Consider the following 25,187-nt stretch of genomic DNA (forward strand, 5'->3'; position numbering starts at 1 on the left):
AACCCAATCTACCCTTTTGTTTCAGCCCTGGGTCTTCATAACAGAATAACTTTGGGGCACTTATTTCTTCCCATTGGATTGAGCCAACATTTTGTACTATGTGTGTGATGTTGAAAGGGCTTGGTGAGAGCTTGGTATATGTGCATGACCTTGATGAGAACCTCATCCATGTGTATTTTACCAAGCAAGAGCTGTCCCAAGTTTCTGAAGATGTTCACACAGAGGGTGCAAAAAGACTGTGCCTACATGACTCATGTATAATCTTTGTCGGCTCTTTCTTGCGGTCCTGAAGATCGTTTAGAGTTTTGGCTGTCCTAAGTTGAATAGTGCTGGAAAAGAACTTCAGCAATAAAGAAATGGCCAGGGAAGCATTCAATGTATGTTTGAGGAAAGTGCATGGAGTAGCTCAAACCGAACAATTTCATCTGCATCTTTTAAAAGCATTCTATCCTGGACACCTACAAATGCTACTTCAGTAAGAGAATTCGGTGAAGTTTAATTTACATGGTTACCACATTACCCACCTTAATGTATTTGGGGACCATGCTGTGGTCACATCTAAACGGGATGGATATATTACATCTAAGGATACGAACATGTATAATCCTTCAGGCTTTCATGGGCCAATGTTGGTGGGACAGAGGATAAATAAAAAGTTCTGGTTGTTTGACAAGTAAAATAAAAATGGCTAGATAGTATGGAGGTAAGACTTATTGCTCACAGCCTCATTTGATCCCCCAAAGAACAAAGACAAAGGGTAAACTACTGTATGATGTAAAGTTTATATACAAGAATATAAGGTTTATCTGGAATATTTACAAGGTTTGTTAAAGTAATATTTTACAACTCTTTCAGAATAACCACTACTTATATTACAGTTAGACTAAGGAAAGGTTTAATTTGTGAAGGCAGTAGTACCAAAACAGCACAAAAAGAAACCTTCCTCAAATGTGCATTGAGTCAGTTTAAAACTATTAACAGGTTTGTATAAAATACTGTGTGCAAATGGTTAATATGCCTTTATTGACGCAGTTCCTGCATAAGTAGCACATGTGACGATTGTACTTTCCCTATAGTGAATAAAAATAGGGGACATGTTTATCTTGGGTAAAATGTGGTCCAATATTCCAGGTCAAAATGAAACAGAATGCCCACAATTCAACACAGATTTATAGTGCAATCCTACGCATGTTTACAGAAGTAAGGACAAACTCCAGGATTGTAACTTTAAGCTATGCGCAAGACAACCGAACTCAGAGGACTTTTAACTCTGTGTTGAATTGTAGTCCCAAATGGAAAGGTGTATAAGTGGCACTCCTAGTGACTTGACATCGTTGTCAGATTCCCTTTCAAATAGACCAGAAAGTAGCCATATCTGGGGTTTACTATCTTCTGAAGAAAGAAAGGGCAACATCATTTCATGGAGCCCTTTTCGCACCGCATCAAAACGGAACCTGACAAACTGGACTTGATGATTACCAAAGCTAACGTGTAATATACCCTATACAGAAACGTTAGCCGCACTGAAGGACTGTTCAAAATGGAAAAAACCAAAACAAAAGATTTAAAAAATTAAAGTCACATTTTGCACCGATGCAAATAGCTAGCTCTAAGCAAGATACTTTAATACAATCATAAAAAGTATTCATGTTTTTGTTTGTTTTTTTGTAATGAGAGTTTTACTATATGTACAAAATTGGGGAGGGGAGGCTCCCCTTTCCTGTCCCTCCTCCCCCACCGCAAAGAAAGAAATAAACGATGTTTCCTCTCCCATGGCTGCTGTGCTTTGCAGTGGAAGCCAGGAGGTGCAAGGCGCTTGGAAGAACTTGAGGCTGGTGACTAGACAGGGCCAAACGTGGCAAGCAACTAGCACTGCAGTTTGCGAATGCTGCGCGAGAACCTCTTGAATGCTCGCTGACCTTTTTGCCACCGCTTGACGGAGGTGATCACCAGCTCGCCAGCCATCCGCTGTCCCATCACTAAGTAGGGTGCGTTTATATCGTTCATCTCGTCGCAGGTACACTGCAGGCCACCTTTGAGCCAAAGCACCGTTTTCTTCAGATCCCTTTCTGTCACCCCATTCAGCTTGTAGATGGTTTTGCTCTTTGTTTCCGGAGTGATCTTGGTGTCCCCATTGATGTAGGCGATCTCCTTCACTTTTATCTTCAGAGCTAATAGGGATAACGGGGAGCGGGGGCATGTTGAAAGGAAGAAAGAGAGCGAGAGAGCGAGGTTTTTCCCATTAGTGCAGATAAAGAGAACCTGGGGAGGGAGGTCTTCTATTGCTAATTAAACTGTCAGGGGCTGACAGAATGGACAGCAGGTGGCTCCATTTCTAAAGCTACCAAGGGCATGCAAGTCATTTCAGTTTGAATCAACCTTGGGGTGTGTTTCTTTCTTTCTTTCTCTTTTAAACAAAACTTTTCTAAGTGGGCCTTTTTTCTCCAGCTTTTTTCTCTCTCTCTCTTTCTCTCTCGTTTGCAAACACAGGAGGGGGGGGAACCAAGCCCCCCATTTTTGTACATTAATTATGCATTAAGGTTTCAACTTGGCACAATGTCTTCTCACCAAAGCTGCTGGGGTGGAGGGTGGGGAGGCCTACGATTCATAGGGAATCTGATCGCGGATGTTGCCGAGATCACGAGGCTTAATTTACGAGGTTAGAAAGATTCTTAGGTGAACCTGTAAGGAACCGACATTGCTTGCGTACTGTATGCAAAAGAACAGGCCAAAGAGAAAGAAAATTGGTTTAACATCTGCATTTGATTTGGAAAAATAACTGGAAAGAGGCGGGAGGAACACAAGGCTCATTAAGAAACCTACACGGCATGCTTCACACACACACACACACACACACACACACACACACACACACACACACACACAAGCCACCAAGAAAATGTTTATCTGAATATCTCATACTGGATGTGCCACATGAAAACTTAAAAAGACTAGTTACACAGGCAGTAACTCATTGTCTTTGCAATTCCCTTCTGATAAGAATATTATCCCTGTAAATTCCACCACAAATACTTTCCCAGCTCTAATCTGATAAAATTATAGCATGTGTTTATAATACTAAACTTTTATTTCTCTGCCAACTATTTTCTCATATGTTATCTGCCTCACTCAAGAGGCCTTTCCAATTACCAGCCCAGAAATGTTTATGTCTTGTAAGGATATGCCAGCCATCTCACCTCAGTACTGCCATTCTCAATCTGCTTCCGCCAAAGCAGTTGGGCTGCAGTTCATGGCATGCTGGGTTTTCTGAAGAAACTTTTAAAAAGAACAACTCTGGAATGCAAAGGCTTTGCCATGACTCTTGAGGATGAACGTTAAGATCTGAAGCACTTTGCATGTCAGAAACGCCATAAAGACCAGGTGGTTTGGAAACCAATGAGGACAAAACTCAGCCCCCTCTCACATCTTTTCAGCTTTCTCACCGCCCAATAATCCAAGTCAAGAGGAATCCCTTTCTGACATCGTTCCCATCAGACTGGGTGCTCAGCATTCCCTCCCTCCCTCTCCATGAGAAGATGGGAACTGGAGAGGATAAAGCCTGATGCTCTCAGATTCACAGCAGGACAGGAGTTCAGCCTCCCCTCCCACCCCCCTCTCCCTGCAGAAGGATCAGAAGGGAAACAGAATGGAGACGAGGTCCTCAGCACAGCTCTGCTGCCTGGGTCTACTTTGAAAGGCTCCCAGTTGCATCAGTGTAGCACACAAGCAACGGTCAGCAAAGTATATGTGGAATATACTTTAAAATAGGATGTTGCCTTTGGTGCACATGGTAGAGAATGCCATGCATATCTACAGAAGATTCTGCGATGCCCCAGCGTTACTGCAGATGGTTTTTAAAATACACAAATATTTTATGTGTTTGGAAAAGTTGCTGTGACCTGTCACATTCAATGATGACCAGGCTATGGGACCTAGGGTGGGACTATACAGATGAAGATGCAGCAATAGTACGACAAAGGTAGAAGCCACAGAAAATCAATCTGATCTTCCACAGAAAATCAACCTGATCTTTATTGACTGCCGTGGGGCAAAGTATATTATGCAAAATGTAAAAGGAGTGGAGGAGGAGGCGGAGGCGGAGCTTCTACTTTAATAGGGGCCTCACTGCTTTCTTCCACATAAGAGAATGTCTGCCAGTTGCTCCTATGCAGGGAAGGAGGAAAATGAGGCACATGGTAGGAGGGATAGCTCTATCCACTGCTGCTGATGCTGAGTGCTTGACTGCTCCCAATAGGGACCTCATGCAGTTTGTCTTCCTCCATAGCTTTCGATAACAGGTGCTGACACTACACAGGTACTATAAGCCCCACTGACGTTCACTTTGTTAATAAGAATTGAAACATGGCTGCCATGTTTATTCAAAGGCAGAACTCTAAACAACTTGGAAGCTTGCTGCCCCATTGGCACTACTTATCCTAACCGGCTTTGATTGTCCCATTGCTAACACCAATCCCAGAATCTACTTGATTCTGAAGAAAGCTAAATGCCAGTTCTGTATGTGTCATGCAAAACTGCTTGGTTATCATAGCAGACAGTACGACAACTCTTCCCCATTTTTAATTAGAGTGACTTTAAAAACAACAACAACAACTTACCAAAGTCATTTTTGCAGAGGTTTTCCACAATTTCATTGTCATCTTCACTCTTGCTTTTGCAGGCATCACAAACTTTTGGTGCTAGAATGAAATATATTTAAAGAAAGAAATCTTCAGCAGAGATGTTCAAAAGAGAACAGCAGGTGGCGTTTGGAAACAAAGTATACTCCACACACACACACACACACACACACACACAGCTGTGACCACCAGATTCTGCCTTATTCTTGAACCAGTTCCATAGATCAGCTCCCAAACCCATAAAGTTGTGATCCAGTGCTGAATATCTGGCGAGTAAGCCACACTGAACACAGTGGGACTTACTTCCAAGCAAAGCAATACATAGGATTGCTCTGCACATCAGCTGCGTGGGACCAACTTGAAGGCATGAGGGAAGAACCTGTGAAATACAAAGGAAAAAACAGCAGAAAGCAAGATGTATAGCCCTCAATGCCTTCGTCAGAAGCTACAGGGACAGCTTAGAGTGTATTCTGAGCTTAAAAGAGTAAAAGCATTTTGTTTTAGTTTAGAAATAATAATAGCTGAAAGAAAACTAAACAGTCATGCTAAAGAAATATCTTGCAAATTCAGTGGGAAGGCTCGAAGGAATATTGAAAAGGCAATGGATGTGAAGGAGATTAAAGCTCCCCCCCCCACATCCTTAGGTTCTCCCAGGAGGAAAAGAAATCAATGCCTTGATGGGGGGCATTGAGTGGAGGAAAGGAGAGTGACAATACAATACACAAGGTTTCCCTGATGGGTTTGCTTCAGAAATCTGCCCTCTTCTTTTCTCTTCTTTATTTAAAAACTTGGGATAGTGTCACCCTCCCTCTCTCTCTCTCTCTCCTTCCCTCCGCCTAGCTAATTAAAACCATCTAAACTGTGGCTGAAAGCATTTAGTTTATTTATTTAAAATGAGAAGACATGACTTTGACACTCTTTGCATTTGATTCCTTTATCAACAAATTTATTTAGTATGTGCCCTCTCCATATTATTATCAGTAGGGGTCGGTGAGAGAAACCATCAATTAAACAAAATGCAAACCTCCACAAGAGTTTAAAACAATGCTAGCCTGTTTAAATAGGACAACCTGAGCAGCAGGACATCCAACTAAGTCGTATTTAGATGAGACTCATTGCAATCAATGAGCTTACTTAAGCCTGTTTCAATAGGTTTGCTCTGAGCATGGGCTAATGGGTTGAATATGATGTTTGATATTACAATTACAGAGTACTGTGATTAACGCACCTTGTGAGTAAGCCCACTCACATTAAATGAAATTTACTTCCATGTGAACATGGACTGGACTACTAAGAGTGCACTGAAGTTCATCAGGTCTAAGACTGTAATCCTATAAGTATGCTTACTATGCAATTCATGGGACTTTCTCTGAATGAACAAATCTGCAGTTGTAGATTTGAAAAAAACTTATTTGCACCCTGACAATTGCACACTGAGCATACTATAAGCTCAACAGTGGAATTCTATACCCACTTACCTGGGAGCAAGCCCCACTGAACTCAAAGTCATTTGTTTCTGAGTATACATATTTAAGATCCCACTGTAAGTCTCAATGAATTCAGCTTGGCTTCATTCTTATTAACTGTGTTTAGGACTGCACTGAGCATTTCAGACCTTGGGAAATTGTAAGCCTGTGGCGTTTGCTTTGTTAAACTGTAGTTTTCTGGAGTAAGGGGGCATCCACTGAATCATTGTTTGGTGCTGTGATGGTCTGAAAACATATCTGAGGTTCTGGAGTGATTAAAGCATATCTATAGTAGAACCCTGGATGTTCAAAAGTAACAGAGTTCCATTGTGCTATAGGAGGCTCTGATTCTTCCCTTCCAAAAAAGATACCATTTATTAAAGCTGAGATAATTGATGAGAAGAGGGCTTTTATTTTGTGGGTTTGCTACTTTTGATACCTTATTCCTTTAAAAAACGGGGGGGGGGGAGGCAAGCAATTCACTTCTAAACATTCTTATCCAGGGGAGTCTACTGACTTCAACTGCACTTACTTTGGAGTAAGTGTCCTCAGGTTGGTAGCTTAAGCAATCTGATTCATGCTCACCTGGGCAAAAACCCAAGTCAACACATTGCGATTTCTCCCCAAGTAAGTCAGGCTGCTTGGTTGCAGTCCTTGGGCACATTCACTGCGGAGTAACGCCACTGAACCCAACGGGATTACTTCCAATTATGCACTTTAGCCAATCCTTCCCTCCTAGAGAGACTTTCGAAGCATTCTTCTACACGGTTATTCATTCAGCAAGTCCCCTGCTTTCAGTGGCGCTTATCCCCTGGGAAATGTGACGAGGAGCCCATTGGAAATGCCCACGACCGTCGTTGGGAATCTGCTTCCCGCAAGCGTGCCTAGTGCGCGCTCCCCATCGAGCAAACTCCGTCTTTGCGCCCGCCCCGGGAGGCTCGCCGTGCCCGCAATCGGTGCCCGAAGGCGCCCTCTTACCTTCTCTGGGAGTCGGCAGGACGTGCTCGCCGCTGGCCGGCGGGATGCACAGGTCGTTGTCCTGCGGGAAGCGGCTACAGTCCAGCATGTCCGGCCACGGGAAGCCGAAGGCGGACATGACGGGCGCGCAGCTGTCCTTGACTTGCTCGCACAGCGAGTGGCAGGGCTGGATGGTCTCGTCCAGGTCGTCGATGCAGACGGGCGCGAAGAGCGAGCAGAGGAACTTCCGCGTGTCCGGGTGGCACTGCTTCTGCACCAGCGGGATCCAGGCGCCCGCTTGCTCCAGCACCTCCTGCATGGTCTCGTGGCCCAGCAGGTTGGGCAGCCGCATGTTGGGGTACTCGATGCCGCGGCACAGCAGCATCGACGCCGGGATGGGCTTGCAGTTGGAGCGCTTGTACGAGAACTCGGGCTGCCCGAACAGGAAGAGACCCCGCGCCGAGCCGATGCAAGGCGTGGCGAGCGCCAGCAGGCACAGGAAAAGGGCGCGACGCTGCATCGCGGGTCCGGGGAGAGGAATCTGGAGGCTGCTGCAGGGATGGGCCTGCTTTCAAAAGGGTCCGCTCTTCTGGGGATCCAGGAGGCTGTGGCGGGGCGGGTATCCGAAGGCTGCAAAAAGGCAGAAAGAGAGAGGGGGGTGCAGAGGAGGGAAGAGCGCGCGCGCAATGCTCAGCTTCCCGCAGGCTGCATGCAGCTTTTGCAAAGCGCTCCTTCCCCGCGCCGACGGGCACACTGACCCCAGACGCGAAGCGCAGCGGAGCTTTCTGGCAGTTTTCTTATGCAAATCGAGAGGGGCCCGTGGGCGGAGCCGTCTGACAATCTGCCGGCAGGGATTGGCCTCGACTAGCTGGGGGGGGTCGTTCCCCCTCCCCGATCTCTCCCCTCGTGGTTGGTCTTTCTGGCGAGAAAACTCTCGCAGAAAATGTTTCGGGATGCGCGCGTGCGTGTGTTTAAACTAGGGCGAGCTGAACTGGTTTCATGAGGCGGAATGGCAAATGCCATTTTCAATGGAAAATCTGAAAAGTTTATTTTTTAAAACAACAACAACAACTGTTGCCTAAGAGTAATTTGCAGCTTCTGAATGACTTGCTTCCATTATTCAGCCATTATCTGGAAGGAACCTAAATTGGAGGCTATTATTGCTCCATCCTAGAGCAGCACATTCTGCAGTTTAACTATGTGCCCTGTGGAGAAGTATCTCCTTTTGTCTGCCCAGAATTTCCCAATATTTAACTTCATGGGATGACTTGGTTTCTAGTGCAGTCATACCTCGGTTTAAGTACGCCTCGGTTTGAGTACTTTCAGTTTAAGTACTCAGAGGACCCGTCTGGAACGGATTAATCCACTTTCTATTACTTTCAATGGGAAAATTCGCTTCAGGTTAAGTACAGACTTCTGGAACCAATTACACTCATACTTCGGGTTAAGTACGCTTCTGGTTGAATACTTTGTGGACCCGTCTGGAACGGATTAATCCACTTTCCATTACTTTCAATGGGAAAGTTCGCTTCAGGTTAAGTACGTTTCAGTTTAAGTACAGACTTCTGGAACCAATTGTGTACTTAAACCAAGATACCACTATATTACTAGAAAGGCAGGAAAGCACATTCCCCCACTTTCCGCACACCATGACATAATTGATGCACCTCTGTCATGTGCTCACCTTTCCCCAATCTAAAAGCTTGAAATGTTGCAACCTTTCCTCTGAGGGCAGTTGTTCCTGTTCATGGTCATATGGGTTGCCCTTTCTGTACCAGCTCCATAATATCCTTTTTTAAAAGGTGTGTGGTAACCAGAATTCCACACAGTTCTGCAAGTGTACGGTCAAGTTACCATAGATTTGCATAATAACTTTACGATATTCATAGCTCTCATTTCAATCCCTTTCCTAATGATTCCTAACATGAAATCCATAACATGGCTCCTTACATTTTCCATTGATTTCAGTTTGCCTCCCCCCCCCGCCATAAAATGCAGCAATTCCCTGTAAGTCGCCCACTGTCTATCCACATTAACTCTATTAATTGTAATAACCTTGAAAGGAGATAGCCATAAAGGTGTTATCCTTTCCAGCAAATTTTTATATTTATCCCAAACTCTATACAGGTTCTTCCTAAGGATATGGTTCATAAAACTTTTATAAATTTTCGACTTCCCATACCAAAGACATGCATGCGTAGCTTGAGTTCTTTACACTTGATTAGTGCATGCGTAAAGACTTTCTAGATATGGTTTAGGCCTTTATTGAATATGTATGTATGTATGTATGTTGCTGTTGTTGTTTGTATACCACCCTTTGTTCGTAGATCTCAGGGAGTGTTGCAACATAAGATACAGGGGATTGCTTCATGGGATCAGTAAGAAACAAAGTAGCATTGTTCTCCAAATATTTCCCACAAAGTCAGACACAGCCTCTCTTACCAAATTTTGTAGTTGTTGTTATTTAGTCATTTAGTCGTGTCCAACTCTTTGTGACCCCATGGACTAGAGCACGCCAGGAACGCCAAATTTTAGGGTACAATAAAAGCTATGTGTCTTAGATGTTCACCCATCACAGAGCTATAATTCCAAGTGCCTTTGATGAACTACAATTCCCAGGATTTGAGTGGGGGGAGTCATATGATTTAAACCATAGGTAGGAAAACTAAGGCCCAGGGGCTGGATCCGGCCCAGTCGCTTTCTAAATCCGGCCCATGGACGGTCCGGGAATCAGCGTGTTTTTACATGAGTAGAATGTGTCCTTTTATTTAAAATGCATAGAAATTTGTTCATTCCCCCCCCCCTTCAAAATATAGTCCGCCCCACCACATGGTCTGAGGGATGGTGGACTGGCCCACGGCTGAAAAAGGTTGCTGACCCCTGCACTAGGCACTGGAGTGGATTGCACCCTGCGCCTTGCAGAGTTAGGCCCAGGTTGCCACTGGTGGCAGCAACAAGCAGCTCTGGTGAGCCCCCTTACGCGCTTGTGATTGGCCAAGCGGATAGCCAGCCAATCAGGCTTTTTAAAAATAAAAATAAAAATGATGATTTCCCCCCTTCACTTCCCCCTTCCCTCTGTGGCCCCCTAGTCTTGTGTTGTGGCCCCCCCCATTTATACAATTTTCACCTCTACCTCCCTTGGAATATCCTGGGGACCCCCAGGGGGCCATAAGGCCCCTGGTTGGGAAACACTGCTGTATAGCACTTTGTACATGTTAGGGTTATTTAGAAATATTTCCTTCTTAATTCAGAATACTTTCATGAAACCAAAAATGAAATCTGTTGTTACATAAACCACATCTAAGCAACAAACAAGTTGCCAGATCAATTTTGCATCTCTCTTTCTCGCTTTCTGTTTCCTGCTATATCTCTCCGGTTCTCTTTTTCTCACAACAAGGAAGATAAGAAATTCCTTGTTAAGAAATAGACCAAGCTAAGGGTTAAGTTGGGGGCACCTGCCCTTTAACATATTTGCCCCTTTGCAGAGATACCAGGGAGGGTTTGATATCAAATGACATTTTCTAGTAAAGGGATTTCACAAGTTCGGCTTTATTAGGACGGCTTCAAGATTTCTTTTTTCTTCCATGAAATGATTCTAAGAATAGGATTAGATTTTGCACAAGGCTCCAGTTTCCCTTTTTAAAACTGGTATTGCATTTCAGCCTTTCTAAGTGAAATTGTGTTTCAGGACCATCAGTTTTAAAGAATAGGACAGGAGCAATAGCACACCAGTATATAAAGCTTTTCTAAAAGGTAGCTTAGCTTTAGACCAGAAGGACCATTCATATTGCTCAAAGGTTCCTGTGTACCCAGATGAGGGTGCTGTGTTTGGTACTATGCAGAATGTTTGCAAATAAATGTGCTGCTATATGTGTCTGACTTTTAGTAGTGGGAATTACAGGTAGGTAGCCGTGTTGGTCTGATGTAGTCAAAACAAAATAAAAAAAATCCTTCTAGTAGCACCTTGCTGGGACCAAGCAACGGGAGCTCACCCTGTCACGGGGATTCGAAGCGCCGACCTTCTGATCGGCAAGCCCTAGGCTCTGTGGTATAACCCACAGCGCCACCCGTGTCCCCAGCAGCAGCTTAGAGGCAGCTTAGAAGCAGCTGTATTCCTGCCTCCCCCCCCCCAGCAATTGGTGGGATTTTTTTGCAGCCAGCAGGCTGTAGTTTGCGTGATTGGTGGGTTTGTTAAGGGTTTTCGTTGTTGCTGCCTGTGATCCTTGAGACTGTGTGTCGTTTCTGCTCTGCGTGCCAGAGAAAGCGTTTATAATGCATGCGAGTGTTCCCCCCCCACAAAAAAACTGTGATCCAAGCCCCTCAAAAACGCTCTTCTAGTCTTGCCAATTCCCCCCCCCCCAAAGGGATCTGGTGACAGCAGTTCTGTGAGGTAATAAACGTTTTATATTGCCCATGAAACATATTTCTAAAGCCAAAAGCCAAATATGAACACCCCTCACCCCCCAATACACGTGAGCTTCTTACCTTACAGAACTGCCACTACATTCCTGTATATACAGTGGCACCTTGATTGTCAAACTTGATCCGTTCTGGGAGTCCATTCGACTCCCGGAACCATTTGAAAAACCAATATGCGACTTCCGGTTGGCTGCAGGAGCTTCCTGCACTCAAGCGGAAGCCACGGAAGCCACGTCAGAAGTTTGGCTTCCAAAAAACGTTTGCAAACCGGAACACTTACTTCTGGGTTTGAGGCATTCAGGAGCCGATTTGTTTGGGAGGCAAGCTGTTTGACAACCAAGGTACCACTGTACTGTGGAGTATCACATAATAGTAGACAAAAGAGAGTCGACCACCAGCCTGGATGGCTTTCAAAGAGGATTAGATAAATTCATGGAGGATAAGTCTATTGATGGCTACTTGCCATGATGGCTATGCTATGTCTTCATAGTCAGAGGCAGTAATATTTCTGAATACCAGTTCTTAAAAACTGCCGGAGGGGAGAATGCTGTGGCATTGGGGTCCTGATAGTGGGTTTCCCACAGGTATCTGGTTGAAACCTGTGAAAACAGGCTGCTGGACTAGTTGGACCATTGGCCTGATCCAGCCTCCCTTCTTATGTTCTTATGCTCAGATCCACACCATACATTAAAAGCACATTCAATGCACATGACTTTCCCCAAAGTATCCTGGGAAGCTTGTTAAGGGTGCTGGAAACTGTAACTGTGGGACGACAACGATGACGTGGGACCACTGGATTGGGTTGAGAGCCCAGAGAGCAGCAACACAGATGTCACAGGTATCCATATTGTATGACAAGATGGAAAGGACTTGTGAAGAGAAGGGAGGTCTCTGCCAAGTGATTCCTTCCCCAGCAAGTCCTTCCTGCCTTCCTTCTCCTCCGTGGCTCGACCCAGCTCTCCTCTCCTTCTGCTCCACGCGCTCACTCCAATAAAGAGCCATCGTTTCACGCTTAATTGGGAATGAAACTAATGAGGTATTTATGGCCCTTGGCTGCATTTTCCCACGTACTGAACACGCTAGAGGACACTCCATCCGTCAAGAGCCCTTCTTGGCTTGGCCAAAGGTGCTCTGGGAGGCCCTAACCCCTATGAAGCATAGCAAGGCATTGCTCCTATGGTTTGCCTAGTGCTGACTTTTAGAGGATAACAAGCAACCAGTTTGTCTGCATTCCCCTTTCTTTTAGGAGGACCTTTGCATCACATGATTCTCATTAGATGTTCCATAATGCCTTGGATTCCTTGACAGAAGAAAGTTGGGATATAAATGTAATAAATAATACACACACCATATTGCTTGCCCAATCATCAAATCATATATTTAGCTTGCAATCATTGGACTAAGTCCCATTGAGTTCAATCAAGGTGGCTTTTGTACTCTTTGTGAAAAGTTAGGGTAGGGGTGCAGCTGTTGGAGACATTAATCCAAAATCCAGAGAAGAGTGGAATATTTATTGGGGCAAATCAATAGTGAGCAAGTCTTCAAGTTCTCCAGAAATCCTCATCAGGCTAGGATGTGGGGAGAGAGAAACAGATGGCCCGGTACTATTTTGTGACATTTTGGTACAATTTTCCGTGGCACCCTACTGCTGACTTTGGAATGTTGCACTATGAACCAACACAACTATCTGTTGTTTTGGGGTATGCTAAGCATGGTATATGAATATGATACTTAGTTGCCTGACTGAATAAAAATGTGTGTTACCTGGTCTTAATTTAACGTAAGGTTGCTATCATAGCTCTCTTTAAAAACCAAGATGTGTTCTGACCATCCTTGAACATGCTCCATATGGACAGGGTAACAATGCAGTGTGTGAACCAGGCAACCGCGGATACAGCCTGCAGCAACTCTAAACACTGAGGAGCACCAGGAAGCCATAGCAACCTGGTTCATGAATTTCAGTCTCTGGTAAGCATGGGACTGCCAGCCAGCCTATGGTGAGATGAGTAGAAAAGAGAAGTGTTGGTAGTTATTCACAGATCAGTTGGAGCTGAGCACAAAAATGTGGTTCTGCAGCATAATGTTGCATTTATTATGTGTGCTTGCTTTTCTTTGACTGGTGACTTAAGATCTGGGTCGGCTTGCATTTAAGCACACTTTGATGCAATGATTGTTCCCCACTTCTTGAGAGCAAAACATTACAGGCCTTTTCTCAGCAGTTACTTTTACGTAGAAGGCAAATGACTTGGCTATACACTTCCTAAATGTAAGCAAACCAATTTGCAGCTTCTGCTATAGCCGTCATTGTCCAAAGTGCTGATATTTACAAGGCTGTTGATTTCTTCATTCAAGAGTCAGATTCTTACATTCAGTTCTATTGCATTTACCCTTTCACCTCCCTCCCATAATTTCCACGCTCCCTCTGCTTCTGAAGAACCAGTAATTTATTGCTCCAGTGATCTGTTGTGACCCCATGAGGTCCCTTTAAACAGAGACTCTCTCTAATTGCACACAGTCCAAACTGCTGAATGAAAATGTGCACAAATGAGGCTTAGAAACCGCTGGAGTGTCTGCAAGGTCCCCTCTCCATTGTCTGGAAGCCATGGGGAATAGGGGTCACTGGCTTAGTTGGTTTTTCACCCTAGTGGAAATTTATTGCTATCAGATAAGAAAGCAAAGTCAATACAAAAAGGGCCAGTAGCAGCAGAGGCAAAGGACAGCTATTTTTCAATGGAAAGCTGCATTGAAAAAAGAAGTACACACACAGGAAACCATACAAGTTTTCTGTTTGGGCTTCTTGAACAAACTGTATGATTGTGTAAGTGCCTTTCACTGGAATCCACTCAACAATTCCAAATGAGACTTTCTTGGATATTTTAGAACATGAGCAATCACTAGCAGACTGGGTATTTCCATGTGAGTTGATTAATGTAGACACTTCAGCCTTTGCCCTTCATTACATTGACCTGTGGTTTTAAACTGAATGTATTAGGGGAATTTTAAAACGAGCACAAAACAGAACAAAGCCTTACAACATAATGACTGTTAAAGCTGCCTTATTATGACTTTACAAGAGTCCATAATCTCTTAAGCTGCTGTAAATTTGTAAAGGTGGCATACATAGTTAAGCCACTTTAAACCCTTAAACTAACGTAAGCATGAAGTAATTTTTAGGCCCACAGGGCAACATAAATCAGCAACAGAACAATCCTATCTGTGCTACTCAGAAGTAAGTCCCACTGTGTTTAATGGGAGTTACTCCTAGGAGGTAGGCATGCGTAGGATTGCATCCTAAAATACATGAATCATAGAACACCAGAGTTGGAGGAGACCCCAATCGTCATCTACTCCCACCCCCTGCAATGCAGGAATCTCAGCTAAAGTATCCTTGAAGGATGGCCATCCAACCTCTGCTTAAAAACCTCCAAGGAAGGAAAGCCCAGAACCTCAGGAGGGAGACCATTCCACTGTCAAAAGTCAGAAACTTAGGTCAAACTCCTTTCTTGTAACTTGAAGCCATTGGTTTGAATCCTACCCTCCAGAGCAGGAAATCATTAAGCTAATGCATTTTTTAAAAGGCTCCTTAGAAGTAGGGGACGGGCGGGGATGAGGTGAGAATCTGTAGAAGTCCAGTCATGTTATTATTATTATTTATTGTGTTTATATCCCACCTCCCCCCCCCAAGGAGCTCAATGTGGGGTACATGGCTCTGCCCCCTCCTCATTTAATCCCCACAACAACCCTGTGAGGTAGGCTAGCCAGTGACTTGCCCAAGGTCACCCAGTGAGCTTCATAGCCAGGTGCGGTTTTAACCCTGGTCTCCCAGGTCCACTTTAACAACCACAGCACATATTACATCCTCTACCACACTGTTACATGCAGTGTCCATTGGGGCTGATAGGGCAGAAGACAAGGGAATCCAACGTGGATCTAGAGACAATGATAGTTGGAGCCAATTCTAGGTTTGTCCCATCATCCTCCCTGCTGAGTTCTACAAGAGCAACACTGAAACAGAGGAAGAGGAAGCTGACAGTCAGGGTCACCTTGTGGACTCCTGTAAGAAGGCAGGCAGATGAAATTGGCAAGGCAGTGTCCCATTTGACTTAATAGGCCACCCTTCACTGGTTCCTTATAAATGCACACCTTGTGCTTCACAGAACCGTAAGCTATTAATGGCATGGAGTCCCGTCCATCAGGTAACATTTATTGCTTACCGCTTCCTGTGTGCATTCAAGCTTGGTAATGACTTCATCAGCTTCTTTAGGTGCCTACAAATTGACTTGGATCTTATTAAGGATTGTCTATGCAAATATTACCCCGCTGTGAGCTGTAATGGGGAAAGAACTTCCACCACACTATGGAGCGTTTAGCAGAGATGCTTCACTTGCACAGCTTTATAAATGGTTCTCACTTGTTCTTCACAAAGAGGAAATGTGAACCCAATCCAGAATGTGGTAGTCCTGTGTTTTCCAGAGAGGAAGCAGATCCTCCCTTTCCTATGGTGGGCAGATGTGTGGTGCAAAGGGGTGGAGAAAGCACTATTCTCTGCATGGATTCACATGAATGGGGAGTTTGGAAGTTGACATGTATCCTTTTTAAAGGGCAAATCATCCTCCGCCTTCCTCCCCACTTTGCCTTTTAATTTGGGGTGGGGCCAATTCAGGTAAAGGTTGCTTACATACAACCTTTTGGTCAATTAAGCAAACTGAGAGGTTATGAATAAAAATATTTTCCATAACAGTAGCTGTTAAAAATATCTTCATAAAAAGCACAGCAATCTTAACTGTATTTAGTAGGGAGTAAACCCCATTGGCTCTGTGGGTTAAACCATAGAGCCTAGGGCTTGCCAATCAGAAGGTTGGCGGTTCGAATCCCCGCGTTGGAGTGAGCTCCCGTTGCTTGGTCCCTGCTCCTGCCAACCTAGCAGTTCGAAAACATGTCAAAGTGCAAGTAGATAAATAGGTACCACTCCAGCGGGAAGGTAAACGGTGTTTCCATGCGCTGCTCTGGTTCACCAGAAGCGGCATAGTCATGCTGGCCACATGACCCGGAAGCTGTACGCCAGCTCCCTCGGCCAATAAAGCGAGATGAGCGCCGCAACCCCAGAGTCGTCCGCGACTGGACCTAATGGTCAGGGGTCCATTTACCTTTACCTCAAACCCTATTGGCAAGGTTTCTGGGGTTTAGGGAACAATATTTACATACCCTCTAACATTTCTCTGATGAAAATAGGGACATCCCATTCCATAATTATAATTTCACTATTGGGATTCGTGGGGGGGGGGGGCGCTGAGTGTCACCCCCTCCAGGGTGGCACCCGGGGTGGCTCGCCCCCATCGCACCCCCTTGCTATGCCAGTGCCTGAGACCTCTGGGTATAGGGCAGTATATAAATTCAATAAGTAACAGGAATAATAAGTATTTCCTCCTTTTTTGTTTTCTCATGAGCTTCAACCTTTTCTTTCCCACCTCAGCTCTGATTTGACCAAAAAAAAAAGTGCTCCCAAAAATCCCATATACTGCAACCCTGGCAAAGATTATGCAGCAGGGTCAAGCAATTCAGCACACAGATGCAAATTTGCAAGGTTTTCACAACTTTTCTGCTTGCTTATGAGAAACTCATAAGTCTTTCTTCTTTCGTGTTTCACCACCTTGGAAAAAAAAAGCCAGTTCAGGACAAGTAATTGGCCACCCTTCCCATATGGAAAAGCTAGCTAAAGTTATGTTATTACTTTAATCAAATTAAAGGTATTGCATATGAATAAAATGAAAGGCATTTCCTAAAGTTTTTACAGTTTCCTCCAACCAGCCAGGAACTAGAGCTCGTGTTTAATGCAGAAAGAAACTCATATGGCGAGCATCGGCGTAGAATGAACACACACACCAATTACTACTCAAATAATTGTGGTTTAGTTTGTCTTTCACTCTTTGTAATCTGTCACTTTGTGACAGGGTTCTTTGTGTAGTTAGATCAGGGCCAAAGTATCAATGGGCCTTACAGAGATTTGGGGAGATCACCACTAAGTGTTATGCGAAAGGCCTTGGGCTGAAATAATTAAGATGAAAGAACAATTAAATCTGTTTGTTTAAAAGTTCTGTGGGAACCAGAAAGGCTATAGAGGATAATAGATTTCTGGTTGCGAAGAAACATAAGTCTTTATTGTTTGAAACAGGAAAGCTGATTGCAGCCAATCACTCCTTCTCTGTGTAGTAGGCAAAGTTCCTCTTAGTTAAACTTTGTGGCCTTAATCTCTGGAATTCCTGCTTTATTGTCCTTAAAAGCACAACAACAAAAACAGTTAAAACAGTATAGCCTGTACTTAGGGCAATTGGTAAAATGCTGTTTTTTACTCAGTCATCAGACTAAGTTGAAGAAAAAATGGATTTGTTTGAGATATTTTCCCATAGTGTTTCTTCATCTCCTCCTATACTTGGCATGTTAAATGCTACCTTCCTTAATGCACAAAAGGGCATCAGTTCTTGAGCAATAATGGCCCTCCTAAACAAGGGGAAAACAATGTAGAGGAAATCACCATTTCATTAGAAAGCTGCTATAAACCAAACTGTGTACCGTATGTCCTAATGGGCCAGAGAAATCTGACCACAATGTGTCTGCCAGGGGACAGGTATGCCAGTGTGCCTAGGGTGCAAAACAAACAAACAAATAGCTGTGTCCCAACTGCTCCTGGTTAAAATGGGGATGTGGGCAGGGGAGAAGGAGGCGAGCCCAATGAAAAGGAAAAAAGGACAGTAAATGAAGTGAGTTTTACATGATCATTCTCCCCACCTTCATGGGAATTTTAGGACGAAAGCTGAAAACATGGCCACATTGTGGATACCGTAGACAGTGGGCACTATGCCAACACCCACAGAAAACATTTTTAAAGGGGTAGCAGCCTGTGTTACACTGTATCACATTGCCCTTCCTTGCTAGGTACTCCCTGGAGGTGGGTGTTTCAAAGTCCAGAGGTCCCTGGCCTGGCCTGGCCAGACCACAATGATGATAATGATTAAGGAGGCTGCCAGTAGAGGGAGGACTCCTGTGACACTGTAACCTGGAACTGTGTTGCCAGGAAGTTGTTTGGTCTACAAAGCAGCTTTTTGTGGTCTTTCCACCCCCAAGCTACCCAGTCCAAATCATGCAATGGCCATCATAATGGTGACCAGCCTGGCATGTGGAGCTGCTGCATGACTCCCTCTGACGTCCCCTCTTGTCCACTAATAGTGCTCAGCCTCAACCCCTGCTTCTCCCTCCAATTACAACTGCCTTCTGCAGCTCCACCTAGGCAGATCTGTTCCCACCCTCATACCCGGTGCAATCTCTTTCACACTGACACATCTTTCTGACCCATCACTCTCCCTCCCCTCTACCTTAGAGATTGGCTCCATCCCTCCCAGCCCCCCTGTCAGTCCCCCATGGCCAAATCCCCTTTCCCATTCCCTGAAGAGACTATGCTTCATTCCTGGAAATGATGTTTCACAGCAGGGGATGTGGCCCAAACGAAGCCTTTTAATGTGCCATCAGTTTGAATGGAAGGGATTCAAGGCTAATCCACACAATTTAGACCACATGGCTTCTTCCAAATAATCCCAGGAACTGAAGTCTGTTAAGGGTGCTGGGACCCCGTAGCTCTCTGAGGGTCAAACCACAGTTCCCATGATTCTTTTGGGGGAAAGTCCTGTGCTTTAAATGTATGGCGTGGATCTGCCTACTACACAAATATTCAGCTGCATCACCACTAAAGAAAGAGGGACATAAAATACTGTACAATCCTACACATGCTTGCTCAAAACTACGTCCCACTCTGTTTAGTGATGTTTACGTCCTATTGAGGTAATTTAGGATTGTAGCTTAATTTGGCCTGGATTGTGTCCTGTGTTTTAGACGTCAGCCTTGGCAACATACAATTCAATGCTTTCATCTCACAAACTGACTTTGCACTTTTCTCAGGCTTGCACTATCTGGTTTCCAGCCACTCTTTGTGCAAATAACCTGACAGGTTAGGAAAGAATAACATTGCAGAAATGGTGATTGGTCTTTAGAGCATGACTAGCCTTGAAGAGACTCTCAGGACAGGGATGTTTCATGAATTAGACATTCAGACTCATCAAAGTTTTGTTTCCTTTGTGCTACAGGGTCCAAAAACTTATTCAAAGTGTGGTCTTGATAATGCTTTAGGGATTGTGTCAAAAAAATTAAAAATGCAGACAGAGAGAGAGAGAGAGATGTATAGGATACTCACAGAAGTAAAAGCCTTTGAGAAATCAATGAAAACCACAACCAAGGGCAGATGCTTGTCCGGTTCTTCTTCAAATAATCATATTACACAGTGGATGAATTCCTGCCGGCTTCTTTCCTTTAGAGAACCCACTTGACATATTTCTCAAAAGTAACACAATAAACACAACATTATGCTTTAATATAAATATGTCCAACAGTCTCTTAATATAAACTGTAAGAGGCTACACACTGGAATTCAAACCAATTGTATGAACATATTTAAGAAATAAAGGAACTAAGTCAATATGCCTTTCTTTCTTTCTTTCTTTCTTTCTTTCTTTCTTTCTTTCTTTCTTTCTTTCTTTCTTTCTTTCTTTCTGCTGGATTTTGTTGTTTCCAAATAGAAAAGAAATGGATGGGCCCTTGAAAGACAATTAGGTCACTGTTTTTTCTTTTGTTTGTTTGAAGACTACTTTCCCCTCCAAAAACAATTTATGAAACTTTCATCAAAAGGCTCCTCACCCCTGTTATGGAACATAACAATTATGTTAATTATACTCTTAACATTCTTCATATTCCTCTAGTGATTTCTGTTATCCGAACAGACTGTTTTCTTCATTATTTTGTTGCCTTTTAGGGCCTTCAGATACTCTGATTCCAGTCTTACCATTCCATCTATCCGAAACAAGGAAAATGTTTCCTGTAAGGTGAATAAATAGCTATGCAGGTTCACCCAAAGAAAATCTTTAATGAAAAAAACAAAGAAGTCTAGATCTGTTACTGATCAATAATGACAAGGTGCAATGTTTAAATATGTAATTGTGGGGAGGGAAGGATAATATGATGACAGTTTTGTGTAAATCAGAGATAAGGAACCTGTGGCCTTCCAGATGTTGTTGGACTGATCACCCCTGAATATTAGTTCCCTTCCCCACACCCAACTTCAGGGCTGGACAACATAGTAGCCTCCAGATGTTGCTGGATGCCAGTCCACCCAGCATATACAATGGGAGTTGTAGACCAACCACACCTGGAAAGAACCACATGGGCTACCTCTGCCCCACATTGAATTAATTGCACATTCTTTCTCTGTTTACCTCCAATTCTTGGGCTGGCTGAGACTGATGGGATCTGAAGTCCAAGAAAATCTGGAGGGCTGCAGTTTCCCCAACCCTCCCTAATGTAAATAATTTCTGCATAGTCTCCATATATATGGGTTTGGGTTTTTTTTAAAGAGATGGAATAGAGAGATGAAAAATAAGGGAACGACCTCTTGGTGGCGCTTGTGCACAAATATAACTTCTGCTATGTTAGTAAAACCATCTTTTCAGTATAGGTTATCTCCAGAATACCTTGAGAAGCTTTGAGGACTGTATCTTTAGGACCAGTCAATCGCTTTCCAAGGCAGCAGAGACATTTTGGGTGTCTCGATTATTGAAAGGAGAGCAACTAATATGACTGAAATGACAGAATGGAAAGCTGCCATTAGGAAGGTAGAATGGAATTGTTCCGTTCGTCGGCAAGAAAGCAGAGCATGAGCAAAGAGCCATACGAGAATTATATCAACTGCGTGAATGTAACATATCTCATTTTCTGACCCCTGTCTCCATAGACCTCATGAACTTCTTGGGGTGATTTGATCATTCCTGTGTTCCATGACTATTAATTGGAGGTGTAGACAGGGGGAACAAGAAGTAAGCTCAGCTAGATTCTTGGGGCAGAACTTTCTCAATATTGGCTGTTACTTACGGAAATCCTTCCAAAATATTACGTGTCTAGCCTTCCTGCCTGTTGCAGCATTTAAAAAGCCTTTGAAAACTCAACTGTTTCAAACGTCTTTAAATTGATACATTTTATTCGCTATTCTGCTCTTTTTCACTGAAATTTTGTTGCTGTGGCTTTTTAGACTGGTTGCATTGTATTTTAATGTATTGTTGGGTGGTGGGTTTTTTTTGGTATCTTTTGTATTTCATACTTTTATTAGATTATTGCACTTTCATGCCCACATTTTGATTTTCCCTTTGGATGGTCTTGGTTGAAAAAGGTGTGGCACGGATATTTAAATACAAAAACTAGACACACTAAATACACTCACACATTTAATGGTTTGTCTACTTTGGTTCTTACTGCAAAGATTTAGATTGACTTTCGGCCTCCCCTCTCCAGGCCCCTGTGTAAGTGGCCCCACCCCCTTTTTACTTTGGAGCAAAGGGCGGGGCCTGATGTACCTCCCTGGGCATGTGTAGAACCATCCCTCCCATCAATCAGAAATAGAGGCCAGTGAGGGATGCAAAGTTCTAGGCCTGAATTGGGAGCTTCCAAAGGATTGCTCAATGGGTCACTAGGTTCTTTAAAAGGTTTGGCAAAAGCACAACCTATTCAAAGACGCTGTGGAACTGCATTCAAAAAATGTCTGGATGAACATCTGTAGGATATCAAAGTATGCCTCAGTATGCCTGACATGGTGGTTGTAGCTGGATCCCCTCCACAACATTGCAGCATAGCTCAACCATCAGTCGCTATGTCCCAATGCAGTCATAAGTAGTTTTATGCTGATTTAAGGATGTGTAATACTCACCATCTAGATACTCGGTTTATTGTGCAGTATATAAGTCAATAAATAAAGACATCTGTCCATGTTACATATAAAAGATGCATACTTTTTGCTAACAAATAAAATAATAATGGCCAAGTGTATCATGTTGCCTGTTGCTCAAACTCTAAAATAAAAATATATAGGAGCTGGCAGATGATAATGGATAATTATCTGGAAATATCACTCATGTTTACAAGAAAATCGATTTTTTTTATTTATTATTTAGGTGAAAATAAACTACTTCATCATAAAAGGATGAAACAAACTTCTAAGGAATGTACAAAAATAATATAAAATAATTATCAGTAAACACAGATAAAATAAAATAAAGCAAGTATACATAACTAAATGAAATGTCTGGGTAGGCCTGCTGCAAAAATAAAGTTCAGTGGAGTTTGAGCAATATAGAGAGGGCACCTGCCAAATAGCAATAGGCGCAGGTGTTTCCAAAGCAATGGTGCTGCAACACTGAAAGCTCCACTTTGCACGGATGCAGAATCAGAATGCACTTGTAGCAGCGCAAGTTCTTCAGATAAAGCAGTTTAGCAGGCACATATGGGAATAATTGACTCTTCAAGTAAACAGGTCCCATTCTGGTACCAAAGTGTATGGGAAACCGCCCTACTAGAAAGGTTAACCAACAAACTTAAACTAGCATGGGGAGAAGCAAAGGAACAGGTATTGGGAACAGGTATGCACAGCCAAAGACCAGAGCGGGACTGTTTGAAAGTCCTTTTGTGAACGCTGCTCTTTAAATTGCTGGTTTCCCCGATGTTTCCTAACAGTTAAGGCAACCCACATACAGGCTGGTGTGTGACTGTGCTTCTAGTTCCACAACCGACTTCACATCTTATTTCTTTAACACAGGAGTGGAGACTCTTTTTCAGCTCATGGGCCATTTATATCACCAGGCATACAAAGACTATGCATTCACCGCATTTTTTCGCTCCATAGGATGCACCTGACCATAGGACGCACCTAGTTTTAAGAGGAGAAAAACAAGAAAAAATATTTTGTTTTCTTAGATTGTCCTAGGCACAGCAGCCAACTCCTAGAGGCCTAGGTGCCTCCCCCCATTAAATATTTGAGGAAGCTTCTTTTGCAAAGGGGGAAAGTTCCTTTTTTTTTGAGGATCAGCTCAAAGTTGTGCAGCTTTTTTTGCAAATGGGAAAAGCCCCATGGGGGGGGGGTTCAGCTCACAGTTGTGCAGCTTTTTTTGCAAAGGGGGAAAGCTCCATTTTTGAAGATCAGCTCAAAGTTGTTGAGCTTACCTTGCAAAGGGGGAAAAAATCCTGTTTTTTATGGGGTTCAACTCACAGTTCTGCAGCTTCTCTAGGAAAGGAAAGGGACCCATTTCTACAGTTTCCAGACAGATAATCTAATCAGCCAGTCACATGTCGCTGGGGAAACAAGCAGCCTCCCTCTGCAGACAACAATTGAGGCCTGGGCAAGGGGCCTGGGCGGGAAGGGAAGGGAGCTAGCTCCCTTATCTCCCTCCCCGATCTCTTGTAATCAGCTGCTGAGCGGGTCCTTTCAACACTCTCTTTCCCTCTTGTTAGCCTTTAGCTCTTTAAAAAGAAAAAGAAAAAGAAAGAAGCACAATCTGCCTTTTGCCCCCGGGCAATTTGGCTCCAGGGACCACACATTCACTCCATAAGATGCACAGACATTTCCTTTCACCTTTTAGGAGGAAAAAAGTGTGTCTTACAGAGCGAAAAATACGGTACATCTCTCTTGTACACTCAGGCTCTTCCAGACATTACATCAAACACACACAGGGAGGGAGGTCAGCAAATGGGAACCCCCTTTCTTCCAACTAGGAATGTTCAAAGTAACTTCTGACAAGTACTAATTGAGTGATAAGCACCATAAGTGAATCACTCCTCTCTCCATAGCCATCAGCATGTGATAATGCACACTTAGAAGATACTGAGTTTGCAGTAACTAGGAAAAAAGGGCATTGAATTACTCACATGTTAGGGATTGTCATTTGAATTAGAAATGTTTCTCATATTATGTGCCACAACCACATTCATAAGTCAGAAAAAAAAATGTGTTCTCAAAAGCACTTTCGTGGGCTTGCCTGTGCCACTGTCTCGCTATGCATTGACAGTTCTTTACTACACATTTCACACTGCAGCTTCTGCAAATCCGGTCTGGTGATTCAGATACAATACTAAAACAATCCCAAAGGAGGATAATTACAGTGCTGCAAAATGTGTGCAAACAGAAATTTCTGCATTCATCTTGAGAATTGGCTCTACTGGATGTCCAATGTTATCAGAAAGATTGGCTGCTGCATGTTGAGGAATCTGGAAATAACCGAGCACTCCCTCTGGAATCTCTCTCTTACTTTTATCTACCCTTCCCAACATGAATTTATCAAGAGAATAACTTTGAGACAGTGGCATGATATAAGATGGGGATGAGGGAACCAGTGGCCGCCCTCCAGATGTTGTTGCATGCCCAGGCTCTGCTCTCCTCCCACCTCTCCAACAGACCATAAATGAAGGATACAACACAGCTTATATGGGATCAGATCAGGCCACAACTTTATTGACACCAGATGCAAGAGGTTTGGCATAGGCTTTGGGCAACCATTGGCTTGTGGACAACAGCTCCTGTTGAGCCTAGTCATTGGCAATGCTGGCTGAGGTGAACAACGTCTGGAGGGGGAAGGCTGCTGAGCCAGCATTCAGAATTTCAATGGGTAAGATTTGGGAGTTGAGGAGGCCCACACCTGGATGAATTCAAAATTGAATGGCAAAGAAGTAAAGTATTTTAAAATAATGTAAAACCCACTGTAACTATAGCTATGTAATTACTGCAAGTCAAAAATATATATATCACCTTTTGCTTAAAGGGATTCTGAGATTGCATGACAAGACCATT

At 43.6% G+C, this 25,187-nt stretch overlaps 1 protein-coding gene across 1 annotated transcript; it reads right to left on the minus strand.

Annotated features, from left to right (window-relative positions):
- Positions 1 to 768: 768 nt before the first annotated feature.
- SFRP2 (secreted frizzled related protein 2) lies at positions 769 to 7,840 on the minus strand. The gene is made up of 3 exons (XM_035113887.2): positions 7,082 to 7,840; positions 4,617 to 4,697; positions 769 to 2,171 (listed from the first exon to the last, which is right to left on the minus strand). The coding sequence occupies exons 1-3, from the start codon at positions 7,578 to 7,580 to the stop codon at positions 1,867 to 1,869; spliced, it is 885 nt and encodes a 294-aa protein (XP_034969778.1). The 5' UTR covers positions 7,581 to 7,840; the 3' UTR covers positions 769 to 1,866.
- Positions 7,841 to 25,187: the final 17,347 nt, after the last annotated feature.

Source organism: Zootoca vivipara, chromosome 9 (genome assembly GCF_963506605.1).
Source record: "Zootoca vivipara chromosome 9, rZooViv1.1, whole genome shotgun sequence".
In the NCBI taxonomy this organism is placed as follows: domain Eukaryota; kingdom Metazoa; phylum Chordata; class Lepidosauria; order Squamata; family Lacertidae; genus Zootoca; species Zootoca vivipara.

Excerpts from the sequence above, each read along its gene's own strand:
- SFRP2 (XM_035113887.2), bottom strand. The coding sequence starts at position 7,580 with ATGCAGCGTCGCGCCCTTTTCCTGTGCCTGCTGGCGCTCGCCACGCCT. Across the intron at positions 4,698-7,081 it reads CCTGCCGACTCCCAGAGAAG|CACCAAAAGTTTGTGATGCC; the intron begins GTAAGAGGGCGC and ends ATTTCATTCTAG. Across the intron at positions 2,172-4,616 it reads CCTCTGCAAAAATGACTTTG|CTCTGAAGATAAAAGTGAAG; the intron begins GTAAGTTGTTGT and ends TATCCCTATTAG.